This window comes from Tasmannia lanceolata, unplaced genomic scaffold (assembly GCF_043159265.1).
Source record: "Tasmannia lanceolata isolate RefF3 unplaced genomic scaffold, GAP_Taslan_0.1 ptg000019l, whole genome shotgun sequence".
Taxonomy (NCBI): Eukaryota; Viridiplantae; Streptophyta; class Magnoliopsida; order Canellales; family Winteraceae; genus Tasmannia; species Tasmannia lanceolata.
In genome coordinates, this window is record NW_027518696.1 from 26,917,191 (window position 1) to 26,932,968 (window position 15,778).

Below are 15,778 nucleotides of genomic sequence, written 5' to 3' on the forward strand. Positions count from 1 at the left end.
AAAAAGTTTAGGTGCGTTTTAGTTGTTGGAGGAAAGGATATTAATCATAACCATGTGTTATTTGTATAATGTTGTGTTAACATGTTAATTGGGTAAGTTTTCGATTAATTTGGTAAACTTTATGGATGATATCACAAGCATATTTTGATAATTGCACTAACTCATTTTGTTTTCTTTTTATTTTTTCAGCTGCTGGCAAAGGAAATATTACCGTTCTCAAAAAGCTCTTACAAGCTCATTTTAATAAAAAAGAAGGAAACAAGCTGAGTTAGTATTATTATCAAAACAGGGTAGTGTAATATAAATAGTCCCAATTTGTTTTATGGTTTTATTATCTCTCTCTCTCTCTCTCTCTCTCTCTCTCTCTATATATATATATATATATATATATATATATAGAGGAAAGTGTTTCTACTCGGTCCCCTAGATAAGCTTATCTACTCCTCCCTTTAAAAAAATACAGTGGGCCCACGCTGTTTGGATGATCCAAAGCATTCATTTGATAGGTCTTAACATAGATAGGGTGTGCCCAAAAAATCAGCACCAAAGGGTCATCCTAGCCCTTCGTTTTGTTGGGCACACCGTGTCCAAAATGGACGCATATAAACGTGGACGTTTATATGTGTCCATTCTGGGCACCACAAGGCACTACAAAACGAAGGGCTAGGATGACCCTTTGGTGCTGATTTTTTTGGCACACCCTATCTATGTTAAGACCTATCAAATGAATGCTTTGGATCATCCAAACAGCGTGGGCCCACTGTATTTTTTTAAAGGGAGGAGTAGATAAGCTTATCTAGGGGACCGAGTAGAAACACTTTCCTCATATATATATATATATATATATATATATATATATATATATATATATATATATTCAAGATTTGCTAGGGAACAACGCTAGTACGTCATTTGCAGGTCGACGATTGCATGTGACCGCAACCACATAGGCTCACTTCATATCATATTTTGTCTTATCCACTTATTTCACCCGAGGTGGCTGCATAAACATGAATTGGTCGTCCTTCAATTCTCCATCTGTGATGGTCCATAGCAATAACCCAATAATAGTTCAAGCCCCCTTCATTCCTACCCAAGCCACCTCTTGTCATAGTCAAATGAGTAGCCATAAATACACTAGGAGGGGTGACCCAAGGGAAATAAGAGGGTCGAATATAGTATTTCCCTTATAACTTCTGTTTCTATCTTTATACTCATTTAATCTCTTCTTCTCTTCTTTGCAGGTTCTCTCAAAGAGAGTTTGGGCATGGAAGTATTTGAAAACAAGATGGGTCGAGTGTGAATTCAATGGATCCGGAAGTGAAAGTTTGAATCCGGGCATTCTTTTGTGCACATGCTAGAAGATTGAGAATTGGGGATTCCATGGCTGAAATTTTAATCAAATAGATTGGGGGTATTGGGGTTTTGTAAAATATAGTTTAGGGTTTAATTTCTCTATAAGATTGAATCAGCATGGGTTTAGATGATCTTGTGAAGTGGATGTTGAAATCCTTGTGAATGAAATTAGCGTTTGAAAAGATTGTAAAGAAGAAATAAGTTTTGGGCCATTACTTGCGAATGGAAGGTCGAAATCGGTGAGACTACTTCCCTTCTTCCTTCTCTTCTTCTTCTTCCCTATATCTCTCGATCTCTCTGTCTCTCTTCCCTCTATCTCTTGATCTCTCTGTCTCTCTCTTGCTCTCGACAATTCTCTACTAGCCTCTCGACAACTCTCTCTCTCACTCTCACGATATCTCTCTTTTTTTATTTCTTTTTTTCCTTTTTTGATAACTCCCTCTCTCTCTCTCTCTTTCGGACTCTCTCGATTCCTCTCTCTCTCTCTAAAATTCTCGAATTCTCTCTCTAACTCTCGATCTCTTTCTCTCTCTAACTCTCAATCTCTATCGCACTCTCTATTTCATGCGTTAAGTGGGAATGGACCCATGATTTTGGTTTTTTTTATAAAAAGCCCCAAAATCATGGTTATTTTTTTATTAGGGGTTTCCTAATCTAACTCATATACCTATTTGAAAGAGTCATTTTGATTTTAACTTAAAGAAAGGAGTGTCATTATCAATATGGTTTAAGGTTTCTAAAAAGGGTGCCATTATAAAAAAAGCTTACGTGGTTTTTAACACGTAAAGAAAAGTGGTCGTTACACATCTCAATTCACACACGGTGTCTCTTAACAAACAAAAATAAATAGTAAATAGTAAGCCCCATTCATAAACGAACAAGTCAATCTTGACAGGCACAAGATGAAGTGTGCTCCATGCATATAAGAATCAGAATGGGTCACGAACATCAAATATTCCTCTTGCGGCTCAATTCAAACATATTGCGTTCCACGTCATTCTCTAAATTATAATAGAACTAATGATTTTGAAATCCAGGCTTAGTTTCCTAAAGGAATGAAGCATCCCAAGTCCATGATATCACAGAGATATGGGATGAATATGACTGTTAAGACTTTTAAACTAAATCTACTAGTAACATAGGGATAAGCAATATCTGGATATCATAGATCCTCTGCTTCAAGAATCTAAGAAGGCAAAAGCATGAAGCATTTCCTATGAATTCAAAATGATAAGAGGCATTCATGAAAGGAGACCATAGAGACATCAAAAGTATAGACCCATGCTTATGAATAGAACCCACTACCCAGCTAGCCATTTTGGTGTTTCTGCTTAATATTATACTAGTAAAAATGGACGTGCGATGCACGTGCTATCCATTTAAAATTGTACAGACCACATCGTAGGTTGATCTAAACGGTCCATGTGATGGAACACAACATCAATAGGTTGTGCCCATAAAATCATTTCCATAGGCTGATCGTAGCCCTCCAATCTATAGAGGTTTCTATGATTGTTGTTCCTATTAAGGTGTCCAAAATTCGTCAATATTTTTACAGGTGTCCTGCATTCATAATATCAACATTTCTGTAATTTGACCCGCACATAGTGAATATGGAAAAGTAGTTTTTTCGTCATCGTTAGGGGTGCAACTTGGGTGTCAACCCGACCCAATTCGGGTTGGGTTGGGTCGGGCTGACCCGATTTGATATGGTACCAATTGTTGACCACCTCAACTCAAGCCGGGTTGTTTTGGATTTTGAGAACCAATAGTGAGTCACCAATAATCAGTTTTTAACTCACAATCGGTTCTCAAAATCCAAACCAAACAGGGACTAACAATTAACAAAGGGAAATATTATCCGCACTACTATATTTTGATGATCACACTCCTCACTTTATTCAAGTACGGTATGGTCCGCACCATAGGATTATCCAAACCGTCCATTGTGGACTGTGGAGACTATTTCAATGTTGAAAAAGAAAAACACACATATACAGAACTTCTTCAGATGGAACCCAAATTCAGGTTTCGGGTCGGGTCGGGTCGGGTTGCCCAACAGCCCAACCCGACCCAACCCGATTTCCAATTGGGGTTGATTTTTCACAACCCAACCCAGCCCGATTTGTGAAAAAGCCTAACCCGACCCAACCCAAATTCGGGTTGAACCCGTCGGGTTCGGGTTGAACTCGACCTGCGTGGGAACATCCAAGTAACAACGACGGTTTGAAATTATATATAGTGCTAATGTTCTCACTACCATATTTTATAATGGCACTACTCACCGTATTTTGATGATCGCACTCCTCACTCTATTAAAATGTACGGTATGGCCCGTACCCTGTGTTGGTACTTATATATGTAGATTACGATTTTACCCTGAAATAATTTCTCATAGAGATAGATGTTAGATATCAGCAAAGAGGTTAATGGTAAAGGAGTAATGCTGACGTGTAAATCCCAGACAAAAAGAAAAGAAATTTCTTTTGGATGGGCCACTTCCTACATAGGTTGTGCCCCAAAAATAATTTTCATAGGTTGATCCGAACCCTCCAATCTATAGAGGGTTATAGGTTGATCTAAACCGTCCAAGTGATGGAACACAACATCAATCGGTTGTGCCCGTAAAACCATTTCCATAGGTTGATCCTAACCCTCCAATCGATATAGGCTGATCCTAGCCCTCCAATAGATAGGGGTTTCCATAATTATTGTTCGGTTGTTCCTCTTTAGGTGCCCGGTATCCATCAATATTTTGCAAGTGTCCTACATGAGTAATATCATGTAGTTCTTTCGGCATTGTCATATGTCTTTACCTCTTCTTGGTAGTTTTTTGCCGTAATTGTCATAGACAGGTACCCTGTGTCGGTACTTTTCGTATGTAGATTACGATTTTACCCTCAAATAATTTCTCATAGAGGCAGATGTTAGATATCAGCAAAAGTGTTAATGGTAAAAGGTAATGCTGACGGGTGGATCAAAAGGTGGGACAAAAGCGGAAATAAAGGCAAATGACACAAATGCCCTTACATGTGGGATACAAGTGGAATTATGGCAGTGGGACACAAGCGGAAATAACAGCAAAGGGTGGAAGAACTTAACCCACGATTCTGCCTTTATATATAGTAGTTAGATTGATGGACTAGACAGATACATTTACTTCACCCATTCAGGTTGAGTGGCCGATGAGTTTATTCATTGGATCACCAAAAAAAAAATGATAGTATCGCAAAAAATAAAGAGGAAAATCTCAATATATGCATTAATCAGCAAAACTGAACAATATAGTAGGTACAACTAAAATCAAGAAGAATGAACTAACTCATCTAATTGGTATTTATATGTTGGCATCCAAGAATATCAAATCAGAGCATTTCATTTCCAAGTCAAAAGGGTAATAATTACTTAATTAGGCAATTGTACAGCACTAGCCTAGAGGAATTGTTCTTAATAGCTACTGAATGCATGCTAGAGACAAGTGTGGAAAGTTCAGACTCAATCCAAGTTTCACAAAGCAAGATCCTGTTCACCGGACATACAATGGGTGGCTTCCAAGATGAATCCATAGAGTTCAAATAGTGTCTAAATCACCCTCGCCTTCAAGAAAATACCATTTTCCTGGACAGCCCTTCTAATAGAGATGTTGATTCGTTGAAAGCCTAGGCAGGATTTTACCGTTAGAAGTTTTTCATCACTGTTTTGTGATCGTACATGTTCAAACACTTAATAAGATATAAAATAAAAAACAACCCAAAAATTATATTTTCGTTGATGACTGCATGAAATGTTGATAATCATAGGCTCAGAAATGCCAAGAACAGAAACAAATTATCAAACAAAATGAACACAATAATAGCATACCTGTGCCCTTAAATGAAGAACCTCTTGGCTCAGACTATCATTTGTCCTTTTAGCATCATCTATGACAATTTTAGGAGAAGTTAGTCCACCCAAGGTAGGTGTTGGTGTTGTAGAACGAGGTGGGCTTGGACGTCTTGATATGGGTGATGTTGCTCGAGAAACAATTCTGGACCCAGGAACAGAAGCCGAGAAAAACTTTTTTGATGATCCAAACACTGGATTGAAAGATTTTGAAATGTTAAGGGCACCCCATTGGGAGCTTACATTAGGGATAGGCGAAACACGACTGCTGTTAAATTCTAATTTCTTATTTCTCTTGGATGATTTGCCTTCAACCTGCTTGAAGGATTCCATTGAAGAAAATCTAGAGAGTTGCACATGGGATCTAGAATCCAACTTTTCCTCCTCAACCAACTCACTAAAACCTTGCCCCATGCTTCCTCTTCTATTCACGGAAAACTGAGATGTTGAATCAGTCTCTATGGCTTTCTTTAGTTTACTAAAGCAGTTGTCACAAACACGAAAAGGTTTGTTGGGGTTTGGTGCCATAGAAGCTTTAAGAGACTTTTTACTGCTACACGAATGACAGTAAACAAGGCCACAATTATAGCAATTATGGCGTTTTCTTTTGAAGTTAAATGGAAGGCGACAGCCAGAACACATGGATTGATCGACTCCAGACACCCACTTATGGAGACAGATAGCTGTAGTAAAATTAGTACCACAAGCAATACTTTTGACTTGTTTGTCTTTCAAAGCTTCAACAAGTGTTGGGGAACTTTTATCATCAACATCCCCATGACCTAATCGACCATTTGCTCCCTTCCCCCAAGTGTAAACTTCAGTTCTCGAAGTTAAAACTGCCACATGATAAGCACCACAGGCTATCTCTTCCACAAAATTCTTCGAGAGCTTGCCTTCAACACGAACGGGGAGCTTCCCATCGGCTTGAGGATTTCCCAACTGACCATACACGGCACTGCCCATTGTGTAGACATGGCCTGATGTTGTGAGTGCAGCTGTGAGGCTGTGACCACATGCAACTTGACAAAAGTTGGGCTCCACCAGTGCCGCTACACAAGTAGGCACTAGTTTTGGTTCCTTATCACCATGGCCGAGTCGACCTTTATCACCATCTCCCCACGTAAAAAGCTTCCCCGAAGAACAGTTACTGGATCCCGAAGTTCCGACCATTACTTCTACAACTGCCGCTGTGTGCCAAACACCACAAGCTGCTCTCACAGTGCGGAGTCCCCTGAGAGACTCCACTTCCCTTGGTATCGACACACTACTGCGATCTCCGTGACCTAAAACACCAAAAGTCCCATCACCAAAAGTAAATAATTGCCCGGCAGAGGTAACAACAGCTGTATGCCAAGGTCCGCAGGAAATGGATGACACATGTATACCCTCCAAAGGCCCATTTACCCTTTTTGGGACCCAGTGACTCACTTCATTTCCATGTCCAAGCAGCCCAAAATTGTAGGTACCGTCACCCCATGTGTAGAGATCTCCAGACAATGTTACAGCACATGTATGATGCTCCCCGCATGCGACAAGTTCAATGTTTGTATTGCATAGGGCATCAATGAGCTTGGGGTGGGACACATCGGAATCTACTCCATGTCCGAGCCTGCCTCCTGCCTCCTCCCCCCAAGAGAAGATCTCTCCTTGCTTGGTGACTAAAGCGGCATGCCTTGAACCACAAGCTACATTGTGAACATCAAGTACTACAGCGGACTCCAGGGCTTTAGGTACAAGTGAGTCCAGTTTAACACCAGATGAACCTCCAAGTCTATTAGTGCCACCACCAAGAAATGCATCTCCAGTGCCTTCCCCCCAAATAAAAACATCCCCCAAAGCATCACCATCATCTTGACCAGAGCCTTGACTTGATGAGCTTACGGCACTAGATAGACTTACCCTAAAAGCATCCATCATCATGCCCTTCGTGTGCCCATTTACGCTGTCTGAGCCTCCCGATGACAAAGAATGGACTGAGCAACCAGCAGAATCTGGCGGAAAGAAACCTTTGGGAGGTACGGCATATAAAACCACATCAGAAAATGCTTTATCCAGACCATTCTTAGGTGGGCTTTCATATGGACTCTGCCCACGTAGGGAATCTCCCCCATCCTGAATAAATATAAAGAATTTTATGTTCCTTGATATTATTCATTGCAAGAATAGCGAAGAGAGAGACAGAGAGAGGGAATTAATGAAACCTTCTGCAGGCTATCAATGCTACCGAATGGAGAACTCAAAGGCGAACTTCTCCGGGTGTATGTTCTAGGACTGTTTGCTTCTGATGAAATCCCATCACTTCTTGATTCCGTTCTCCATTTTCGGTGATGAACACGTGAAATCAATGCTTTTAGACCGATGAACCAGACTTCAGCTTCATCTTTATCCTTGCAAATCTGGTCAGGGAGATAGTGAGACCACCAGATAATGAAAGATCTTCAACCTTCAAGAAATCTAGAAACTATTAAAAGAGAAAAAGGTCTATTGGTTGGAAGAATTACACCTCAAGAAAAAAAAATCTATAAACAAATTCACAGAAAATAACTGACGTTATAAAGAAATGCTTACCAGATCCAATGACCTATCATTGTATATAAGAGAGAATGACTGGTATTCCTTCTCTGGTCGTGGATACCTCTGAAAAATTGCCTGCGTGAAAGAAACGCAACACAATGGGCAATATGTCAAGTCTAAAAATAGAGGAAGGTAACCTGGAATCTTTAATAGGAGGCCTGTTCAGAGACAGAAAAGAGAAAGAAATTCATTTCAATAATGATCTACTAATGTGACATAACAGGATGGTAGTAAACATCCTGAACAATTTTATAAGGGGAGCTGATATATTAAATCCACATAACATAATTACAATGCTCATGGGCAAGTTATTGTATCACAAATCCCATAAGTGCTTAGCATTAGTCCTTAACATTCAGACAAGCACCCAACTAAAAACCTTGAGAGAATAATCTACTGCCAGAACCCATTTTAAATGGGTGAGGAGGCAACAGTGAAAAAATTCATCAACTGCGTCAAAATGGCCACCTACAACTCAATTTTGCAAGTCAAAACTCTATCAATATAAAGGATGAACTATTATGTAACCAGATGAGGGAAGTTATCATGGTCTAAAAGCCATGAAGCTCAGGTTTAGATTCAACTACAAGACTTATTTCATTGTAATCAATGCTTAAGGGTGTAGATTACTCTCAAAGGAAAGATTAACTTCATCAAAAGACATGAAAGTTTAATGGAGGGCATCCTCAACCATACGGATGATGCCACCAACTCTACAAACATGTCAGGACCTGTGGTTCAGGAAGACCAGATCCTAGTAGACCTTGATATTAGAAGATTTGTTGTGAGTTTTGGAAGAATTAGGAGCTTGTTTTGGAGGGCATTTAAAGCCTAATAAACAGGTAAATAGCTTTTTTGCATTTTGAGGCTCCAGCCTCAAAATTTGCAACATATTTTCTTGGGGCTACAAGAAGTTGGTGGCCGTGGACCCCTTATGTAAACTTAAGGAGCATTTTTTTTCGAATGGTATGTAAGGAGCATTTTTCCTCATCTTTTTCTAGAGATGTGACATTGTCATGACAAAAATAAGAAGATTATATGTTAGCACCCCACATATATTCTCTAATTTATGCACTACTAACGATGGAGACCACACAAGCGAGGAGAAGAAGATTCAAGTGATGGTGTGTCAACATGGGCTAAAGTGGGGCCCACGTGTAGCACCTACGCAATACTAGGCCACGAATTGAAGCCGCAATAGAGGAGAGGGGAAAGCTGTCTTTTGACCAGTTTGACTTGGCGAGACAGGTGAAAGGGTAAAAGCTCCACTTCTTTGGGTTTTTGTAACCCCTAGGGCCCACATGAGTTGAACCCATGCATCATGTTTAGTTTTTATTTCGGAAAAGGCCTCTCAGCGTTATTATTAAGAAGATTTATTTTTGGTTTTCAAATTTAAGGGGGAGACTCCCAACTCAGTTGAACCCATGCATCATGTTTAGTTTTTATTTCGGTAAAGGCCACTCAGCGTTTTTTTAAGAAGATTTATTTTTGGGTTTCAAATTTAAGGGGGATAATCCCAACTCAAGTCGACAATGAATCCATATATTGTAGGCCTATTGCGACTGCCTTTAAGATGATGAACGAGAAAAAAAATGTTATGCCTACTTGTGCAGCCATGGATGGTATACCATTCAATGTCTCGGTGTGACGCATTGACAGCTCTAGTGGTGCGATGCCCTGGGCAGACCGGTGATGCCTTGGTGATCTATCCTCCTTCCCTTCCTTCTATCCAAAGATATTTATATATTTATCTTTAAATTTTAGCCATCTTCTTCTTGTTTTCACTCCTTGCATCCTTTCTTGAATTCCAGTTTTATTCCTCAATTCACTGGGACTGTTTCCTAAAGTTTTCCTTCAATCTTTGAGTGCTTAATCTTGATTTCAATCCTTTGGTTAGTTTTAGAGAGAATGTCGTCTGCTCACTTTGCCTATTATTTTATTTTCGAGAAGGCAAATGATATCAGCACAACTATGTTTTGATAATTGCACTGACCCATATTGTCTTTTATTATTTAAAGAGCTGTTATTTTATTTTCGAGCAGGCAAATGATATCAGCACGACTATGTTTTGATAATTGCACTGACCCATATTGTCTTTTATTATTTAAAGAGCTGTAAAGGGTTATTATAGTTCCCAAAAAGCCCTTACAAACAATTAATGAGGAAAAGACAACTGCATTTGTGCAATTATTAAAGCATGGTTGCGCTGATATCATTTCTCTTCGAGAATTAGGAGTACTGGTTTTTGGGGTGTTCTTAACAGATCTGAATCATTGATAGTGTTTAGAATTCCTGAGCGCTTCCAATCCTTTCGTAAAGTCACTAACCACTCCATGTAAGCATCATACAAATGATGAGCCTCTGACGAAGCACAGAAAGTGGTAGTGTTCTTTTTTTTTTTTGGTAAGCCATTTTAATTTGCATTTTATTTCATTAATGCAAAGAATGATACTTGGTAGGCAGCATTATTAAACTACACGGCAAAGTAACCGTATCTTATGGATGGGATGTCAAATCGACAGAGGACCAATGATAGCTCTTAACTCTGTGGTATTGACACAGAGTTAGGGTCCTTGGAGGGGATACAGGTCATTGTGCTTTCTTATACTTCATTACATTATACTTTATTGACTTTATTATTCCAGACATGTCTGACAACGCATGTCACTAGGTGCTCGATGTGATTATACCATTATGGATGACTTTCTTGCTTAAGTGATGGTTTCTAAGTATGTATTCAACCGTGCTTATTCTAGCATTTCCCAAAGTTTTCATCTTAAAATTTCATCATTTGCATATGTTTCCATACGTTTCCGTGATTATACAAGATTTCCACCGAAATGTTTCAGTATCCATGCCGACCGAAATTGAAACTGAAATTGAAATTTAAAAGGTTGATCTTGTCAAGATCTACCTCAAACATCACTTGACTCTGAACACATCATGAAATGAAACCATCTGAATTGTTAAGTGTATTATCTTTTTAGTTTCGTAAGTTTTATATCTTCTATTCTAAGTTGAATGATGATTTATGCTTGACAGAAGTGAAAAATGAATCACATTTTATGTCTAGAATTCATATTATTTTTTATTATTTCCTGCAAATGTATCTAGGTTCACAAAAAATCACTCTTGTATCAGCCTCATATAGGTCAATACACTAGGTATATCAACCAATACAACTGATATACGGCCAATATAAAGTTTGTATCATGTCATATACTCATATTCACGTTGTTAAAATATATTTTTATTTCAGTTATTACTATGTCACTTAAGACGGTATTCCCGTCACTTTCTAATAGAAGACAATAAAATCAGAATGCCCCATGATAGGTGATAACCTGGTTTCTACGATTTATCTTCTTCTCCTCACTTCTCTATTTTTTACTCTTTCTCTTCTTCTCTTTCCTTCTTTATTCCGTTACTTCTCACTAAATGTATCAGAGCAATGATATCGAAGCAGGTCCGAGCTATCTCCAATATAATGAAGTTCTGAAGAAGCGAAGGATTTTATTGAAACGTGGATGAAAAGAATAAGCATCCCTCTTTAAGCCACAGGCTAACATTATTAGCCATACAGCTCCTCATTCCTTAGGCCTGAAAGACAAATCAATGGACTGATGAATACCATCCTTGAGGTATTTATGATTTTTTTTCATTGATTTTTTAGACTGATTACAAAGGGCATATGTGGAGTTATTTAATTTTCAGTTTTCTGAAAATTTAGAGGCTATATCTATACTTTTTTTTATCAGATCCAAGGATAGCCATTATTTTTCGAAGGGAAATCAACCCCATTCCAATCGTGTTTTGGTAGCTAGAAAATGAAAGTGGCTTGTTCCATTCCTATCAGTAATAAAGGATCTGAAACAGTTTTTTTTTACTGACTTTTTTAACCATACGAAAGCGGTATTTTTTTTACGGATTGTTTGAAAAGTTGAATGAAAAATCAAACGAACAACTACATACATGCTTCCTTGAGTATTTAAAGTTAGAAAATGTATAAACGTGCTTCATCTGGAAGTTATGTGACCTCCCCCCCCCAAATTTTTTGGAGTTGATTTGTCGCGACTCATTCCATCACTAATTTAACCTAGAAAATTCATTGAATTTTGATTTTGGAGAGATTTTGGTGCAAAGTTATAGGTTCGCGGATGACTCTTGTAATTTGGAAGCAATATTCATTGAAGCATACAAACTATAAAACCCATATTCGGAATTTGGGTGAATCCTGTAGAATTTTTTGAAGTTGATTTGTTGTGACTCATTCTGTCACTAATTCCAAATTGGAATTTTGGATTCCTTTCAACTCTGAATTAGGAGATTCTGTTTGGGTTTCTTGTTGATCTCTTTATATGTGAGAATGATTTAACCCAGCAAAATCATTGAATTTTAGAGAGATTTTGGTGCAAATGTATATGTTTGAGGATGACTTTCTTGTAATTTGGGAGTAATATATAGGTTCTAACTCAACAAGACAGCAACATGCATTCCCAAATCAGCATAAACAAATCATAAATAAATCATATATGAAAATGATTTTCAAGGAAATGCTAATCTTAGGAGTTCAACCATCAAAGAAATTAAATTTATCCAAATCATTCCACACAATAATTCCCAAAAGAGAAAACAGCGATATAATGAATAAAAATCAGATCTCAGTCAAAGTTGTCCTAGAAAATCAGCCCTAAAATAAAATACATAACTAATTCCACACAATAATTCTCAAAATAGAAAACCGCTATATAATGAATAAAAATCAGATCTCAGTAAAATTTGCCCTAGAAAATCAACTCTAAAATAAAATGCCTAAGGCCCAAACAATGCTAAAAGGGTAAGGAAATAAGGGGTTGATGAAAGTATACAGGTATTATGGTGTATAGGTGACAAGGTTGGGGCTCATTGGGTTAAATCATGGTGTAAAAACTGATGGAAGAATGGTTGTGTAGAAAACAAAGGAAAAGGTTCAAAGCATGAGATTGTGGGAGTTATATGTTATAGAAAGTAAAGAGGAAATGAAATCAGTACCTGGGGGGGGGGGGGGGGGGGGTGTGCTGGGCTTCATGCCCTGACCATCCACTGTAGGTAGTAGTGGAAGCTAAGAGGGAGATGGGAGAGAAGAAGATGAGGAACAGAGAGAGGGGGGAACGTACCTTGACGCAGGAGGGGATGCCCTTTTTTGAATTCACAAAACAGGTTTAGGTGGGCGAATAGGTATTCATAAGGGGAATGTTTAAGCAGTGGACAGTGGGCCTTATAGATGGAAATAGGATAGAAGGTTAAGTTTACGTAGGGGATAAGGGGTTTTAGCCAATACGAAATAAGGTAAGTGGCGATATGGGTTAGGTTATAAAAGATGGCTTTTTTAAATGGAAAAGTGGGATATGGGAAAAGAGATGTGATATGTGGTTTATGTGGACGGACACCCCCTACATCTAGGCTAAATAAATATCTCTAAATCAAAGTAAATCCTACAGATTCCAATAAAAAAATACTATATCTAATGGCTAAGATGGCGGCATCACATCAGATTTGGGGTGGATTTAACCAAGAACAATCATAGAATTTCGAAGAGACTTGGGGCTGGAACATTGGAGAAATTTATCTAGGGTTTTTGTGTCTTCCAAAATAGTTTTTGATGGAGTTTTCCTTTTCCATTTTATTTTTTGTTTTTTTAGAAGATTGTGGGTGTACTTTTTGACTCCATAAAGAGTTATATATGTTGTAGTAGAATTCTGCAATTCATGAAAATAATTGTTATTGTGCTCAGAATTATGTATTAGAGTGATTTTTTATCTTCACTATTTTCCATTGCATGTTTTTATTTTTTTCTTAGTGTCAAATAGCTTGGAATTGCTCGTTTGGTTGTCATTCATTGCATAAATTTGGCATCAGATCTTTCCCGGTTGTTTTAGATGAAAATTGGATTGATGTAGGGGTGCACTAAAGAAATATCACTATAGCTTCACTTGGCACTTATATTTGAGCACTAAAAAATATTGATGCAGTTTTGTTTTCCTCTACTTGTAGTTGAATAATTCTAAAGTGATTATTCTCCCACTGAAATAAAGAAGCTACAATCCTATGATGCGTTCAGATGCTATAGACCTATTTTCATCAGCTACACCAGTGAAGAACGCCAATCCAGATGAAAGTTAATAGGATTAATGTAATTGCTAAAAGAGATGTTGCTAAATACAAGCCGGTGACAAAAGCAGTGTAATGCCAGGAAAGGCTTACACGTCCAATGTGCTAAACATGTGTAGATGTAATGAAAGACCCCAAATAACTACAACAACTACTTTGATGTGATGGCAGAACTAAACCACTTGCACACAATGAAATAATGTCAACAGAAGAGATCCAACATTTTACATCTGAGGAATTTAAAAAACTAAAAAATTATACACATGGCAAGTCATGAGTGCGTACAACCAGAATGGATGTTATTAATAAATTTAGCTTTCCTTTCATTGACAATAAGCCATGATTTTAATTCTCCTAATTTTCTTCAATACAAGATTAGATGTGCAAGATTTGTGTAAGATAACTCAGTAGATAGAAGCCTTACAGTACGCTGTCCAGGTAAAATTCGGGACACGTGGCTTAGTTTAAGGTGTTTTTCCTCTTTCCCTGAGAACCATATCAAAACAGATTCATCCTGAAACATTTCAGAGATACGCTTTAGAAAATATACCAATAGAAGGGAAGATATAATACCACTCAATAATCTGTAAAATCAGAAAAAAAAAAAAGAAAAAAAAAGAGAAGAGTCACTGCACAGAAAGATCTATTAAACAAGAGGCTGAATAAAGCAACTACATTTAGATGCAGAGTCAGGGTGAACAGATCCCCGGGTATATTGAAATTATTGCAGTACATGGCTACAGCCAGAGAGATATTTATAGGGACAGAGACAGACATAGAGATGGAGCCACCATAACATTTTCCATTTCCCTACCTATTTAGCACATGCAAAGCAAGGTGTTCGAGAAAACTAGACAAAAAATTGGTTCCCTGCAACGTGTTGCTTTCCACACACACACACAAGTAGTGTGGGAAAGTGGAAAATAATATAGTGGATAGATTCCCACAAATATGATGCAATGGTATTAAAAGATGACATGTATACGAATCGATAGAAATGCCAGAAATCATTTGGCCAATAGTTTCAGGGATACCCAGAAGAGTCTGGAAGGTGTCCAGAAATAGATCAAACTTAATATGTAACACCATGTTTAAAGTTTAGCTTAGTTTCTTGTATTCAATCCCTTGAGTGCGTAAGTTAAAGCTATGATTTATGGGGCCACAAGCTTTGTTTTGAGTACTAGCACTTACATCATTATAAATGGGTTTTGTGATAGAGTTTGGAAGATAGAAATTTCATGACTTGCTTTTTGGAAGGCACAACTTGCCATCCTTCATGTCTATTCATGTTCTAGGGTTTTACAAACCCTAGGCAATGTTTTAAATTCCACTTTCAGTTTCAGATTTGGCCTTCATGGAAATCAAAATGTTTCGGTTTCGGTGGAAATTTTTGGCAAAATCTTGTAAAATTCGGTAGAAATATTTCGGTTGCTCTTAAAATTCAGTGGAAATTTGTATATTTCTGTGGAAATCTGGTAAATAGGTTGTAGCTCTCGTGAAAACGAAATTTCGGCAAAGTATTGTACAATTCAATGTAAATTTCGTTTCGGATTCAACTGAAACCGACACATTTCGGTCAAACGACAAATTTCGGCCAAAATTTTAAACCACGACCCTAGGGAATTAACTCCTTGCGTTTTCATCTTTCGATTTGTGTTAGCCTCATTTTAGTTGTTGCCAAGCATTTGGATTGAGAATACTTACATATATGGTCAATTGCATTCCAGATCCCACTTCTCTCCATTAGTCAGCATCATACATACATACATGGGAAATGATACCCGCAATCCCTTGTTTTGGCAATGGCACTCCA

General features: G+C 37.9%; 1 protein-coding gene across 4 annotated transcripts in view; it reads right to left on the minus strand.

Annotated features, from left to right (window-relative positions):
* LOC143852870 (PH, RCC1 and FYVE domains-containing protein 1-like) overlaps window positions 1–15,778 on the minus strand; it is a 66,222-nt gene that overhangs the window by 31,618 nt on the left and 18,826 nt on the right. For all 4 annotated transcript variants that reach the window (XM_077362507.1, XM_077362505.1, XM_077362506.1 and 1 more), the window contains 4 exons: window positions 14,390–14,479; window positions 7,810–7,890; window positions 7,443–7,637; window positions 5,218–7,353 (listed from right to left, as the gene is read on the minus strand). In XM_077362507.1, coding sequence (XP_077218622.1) covers window positions 5,218–7,353; window positions 7,443–7,637; window positions 7,810–7,890; window positions 14,390–14,479 — 2,502 coding nt within the window. The remainder of the gene's footprint in view (window positions 1–5,217; window positions 7,354–7,442; window positions 7,638–7,809; window positions 7,891–14,389; window positions 14,480–15,778) is intronic.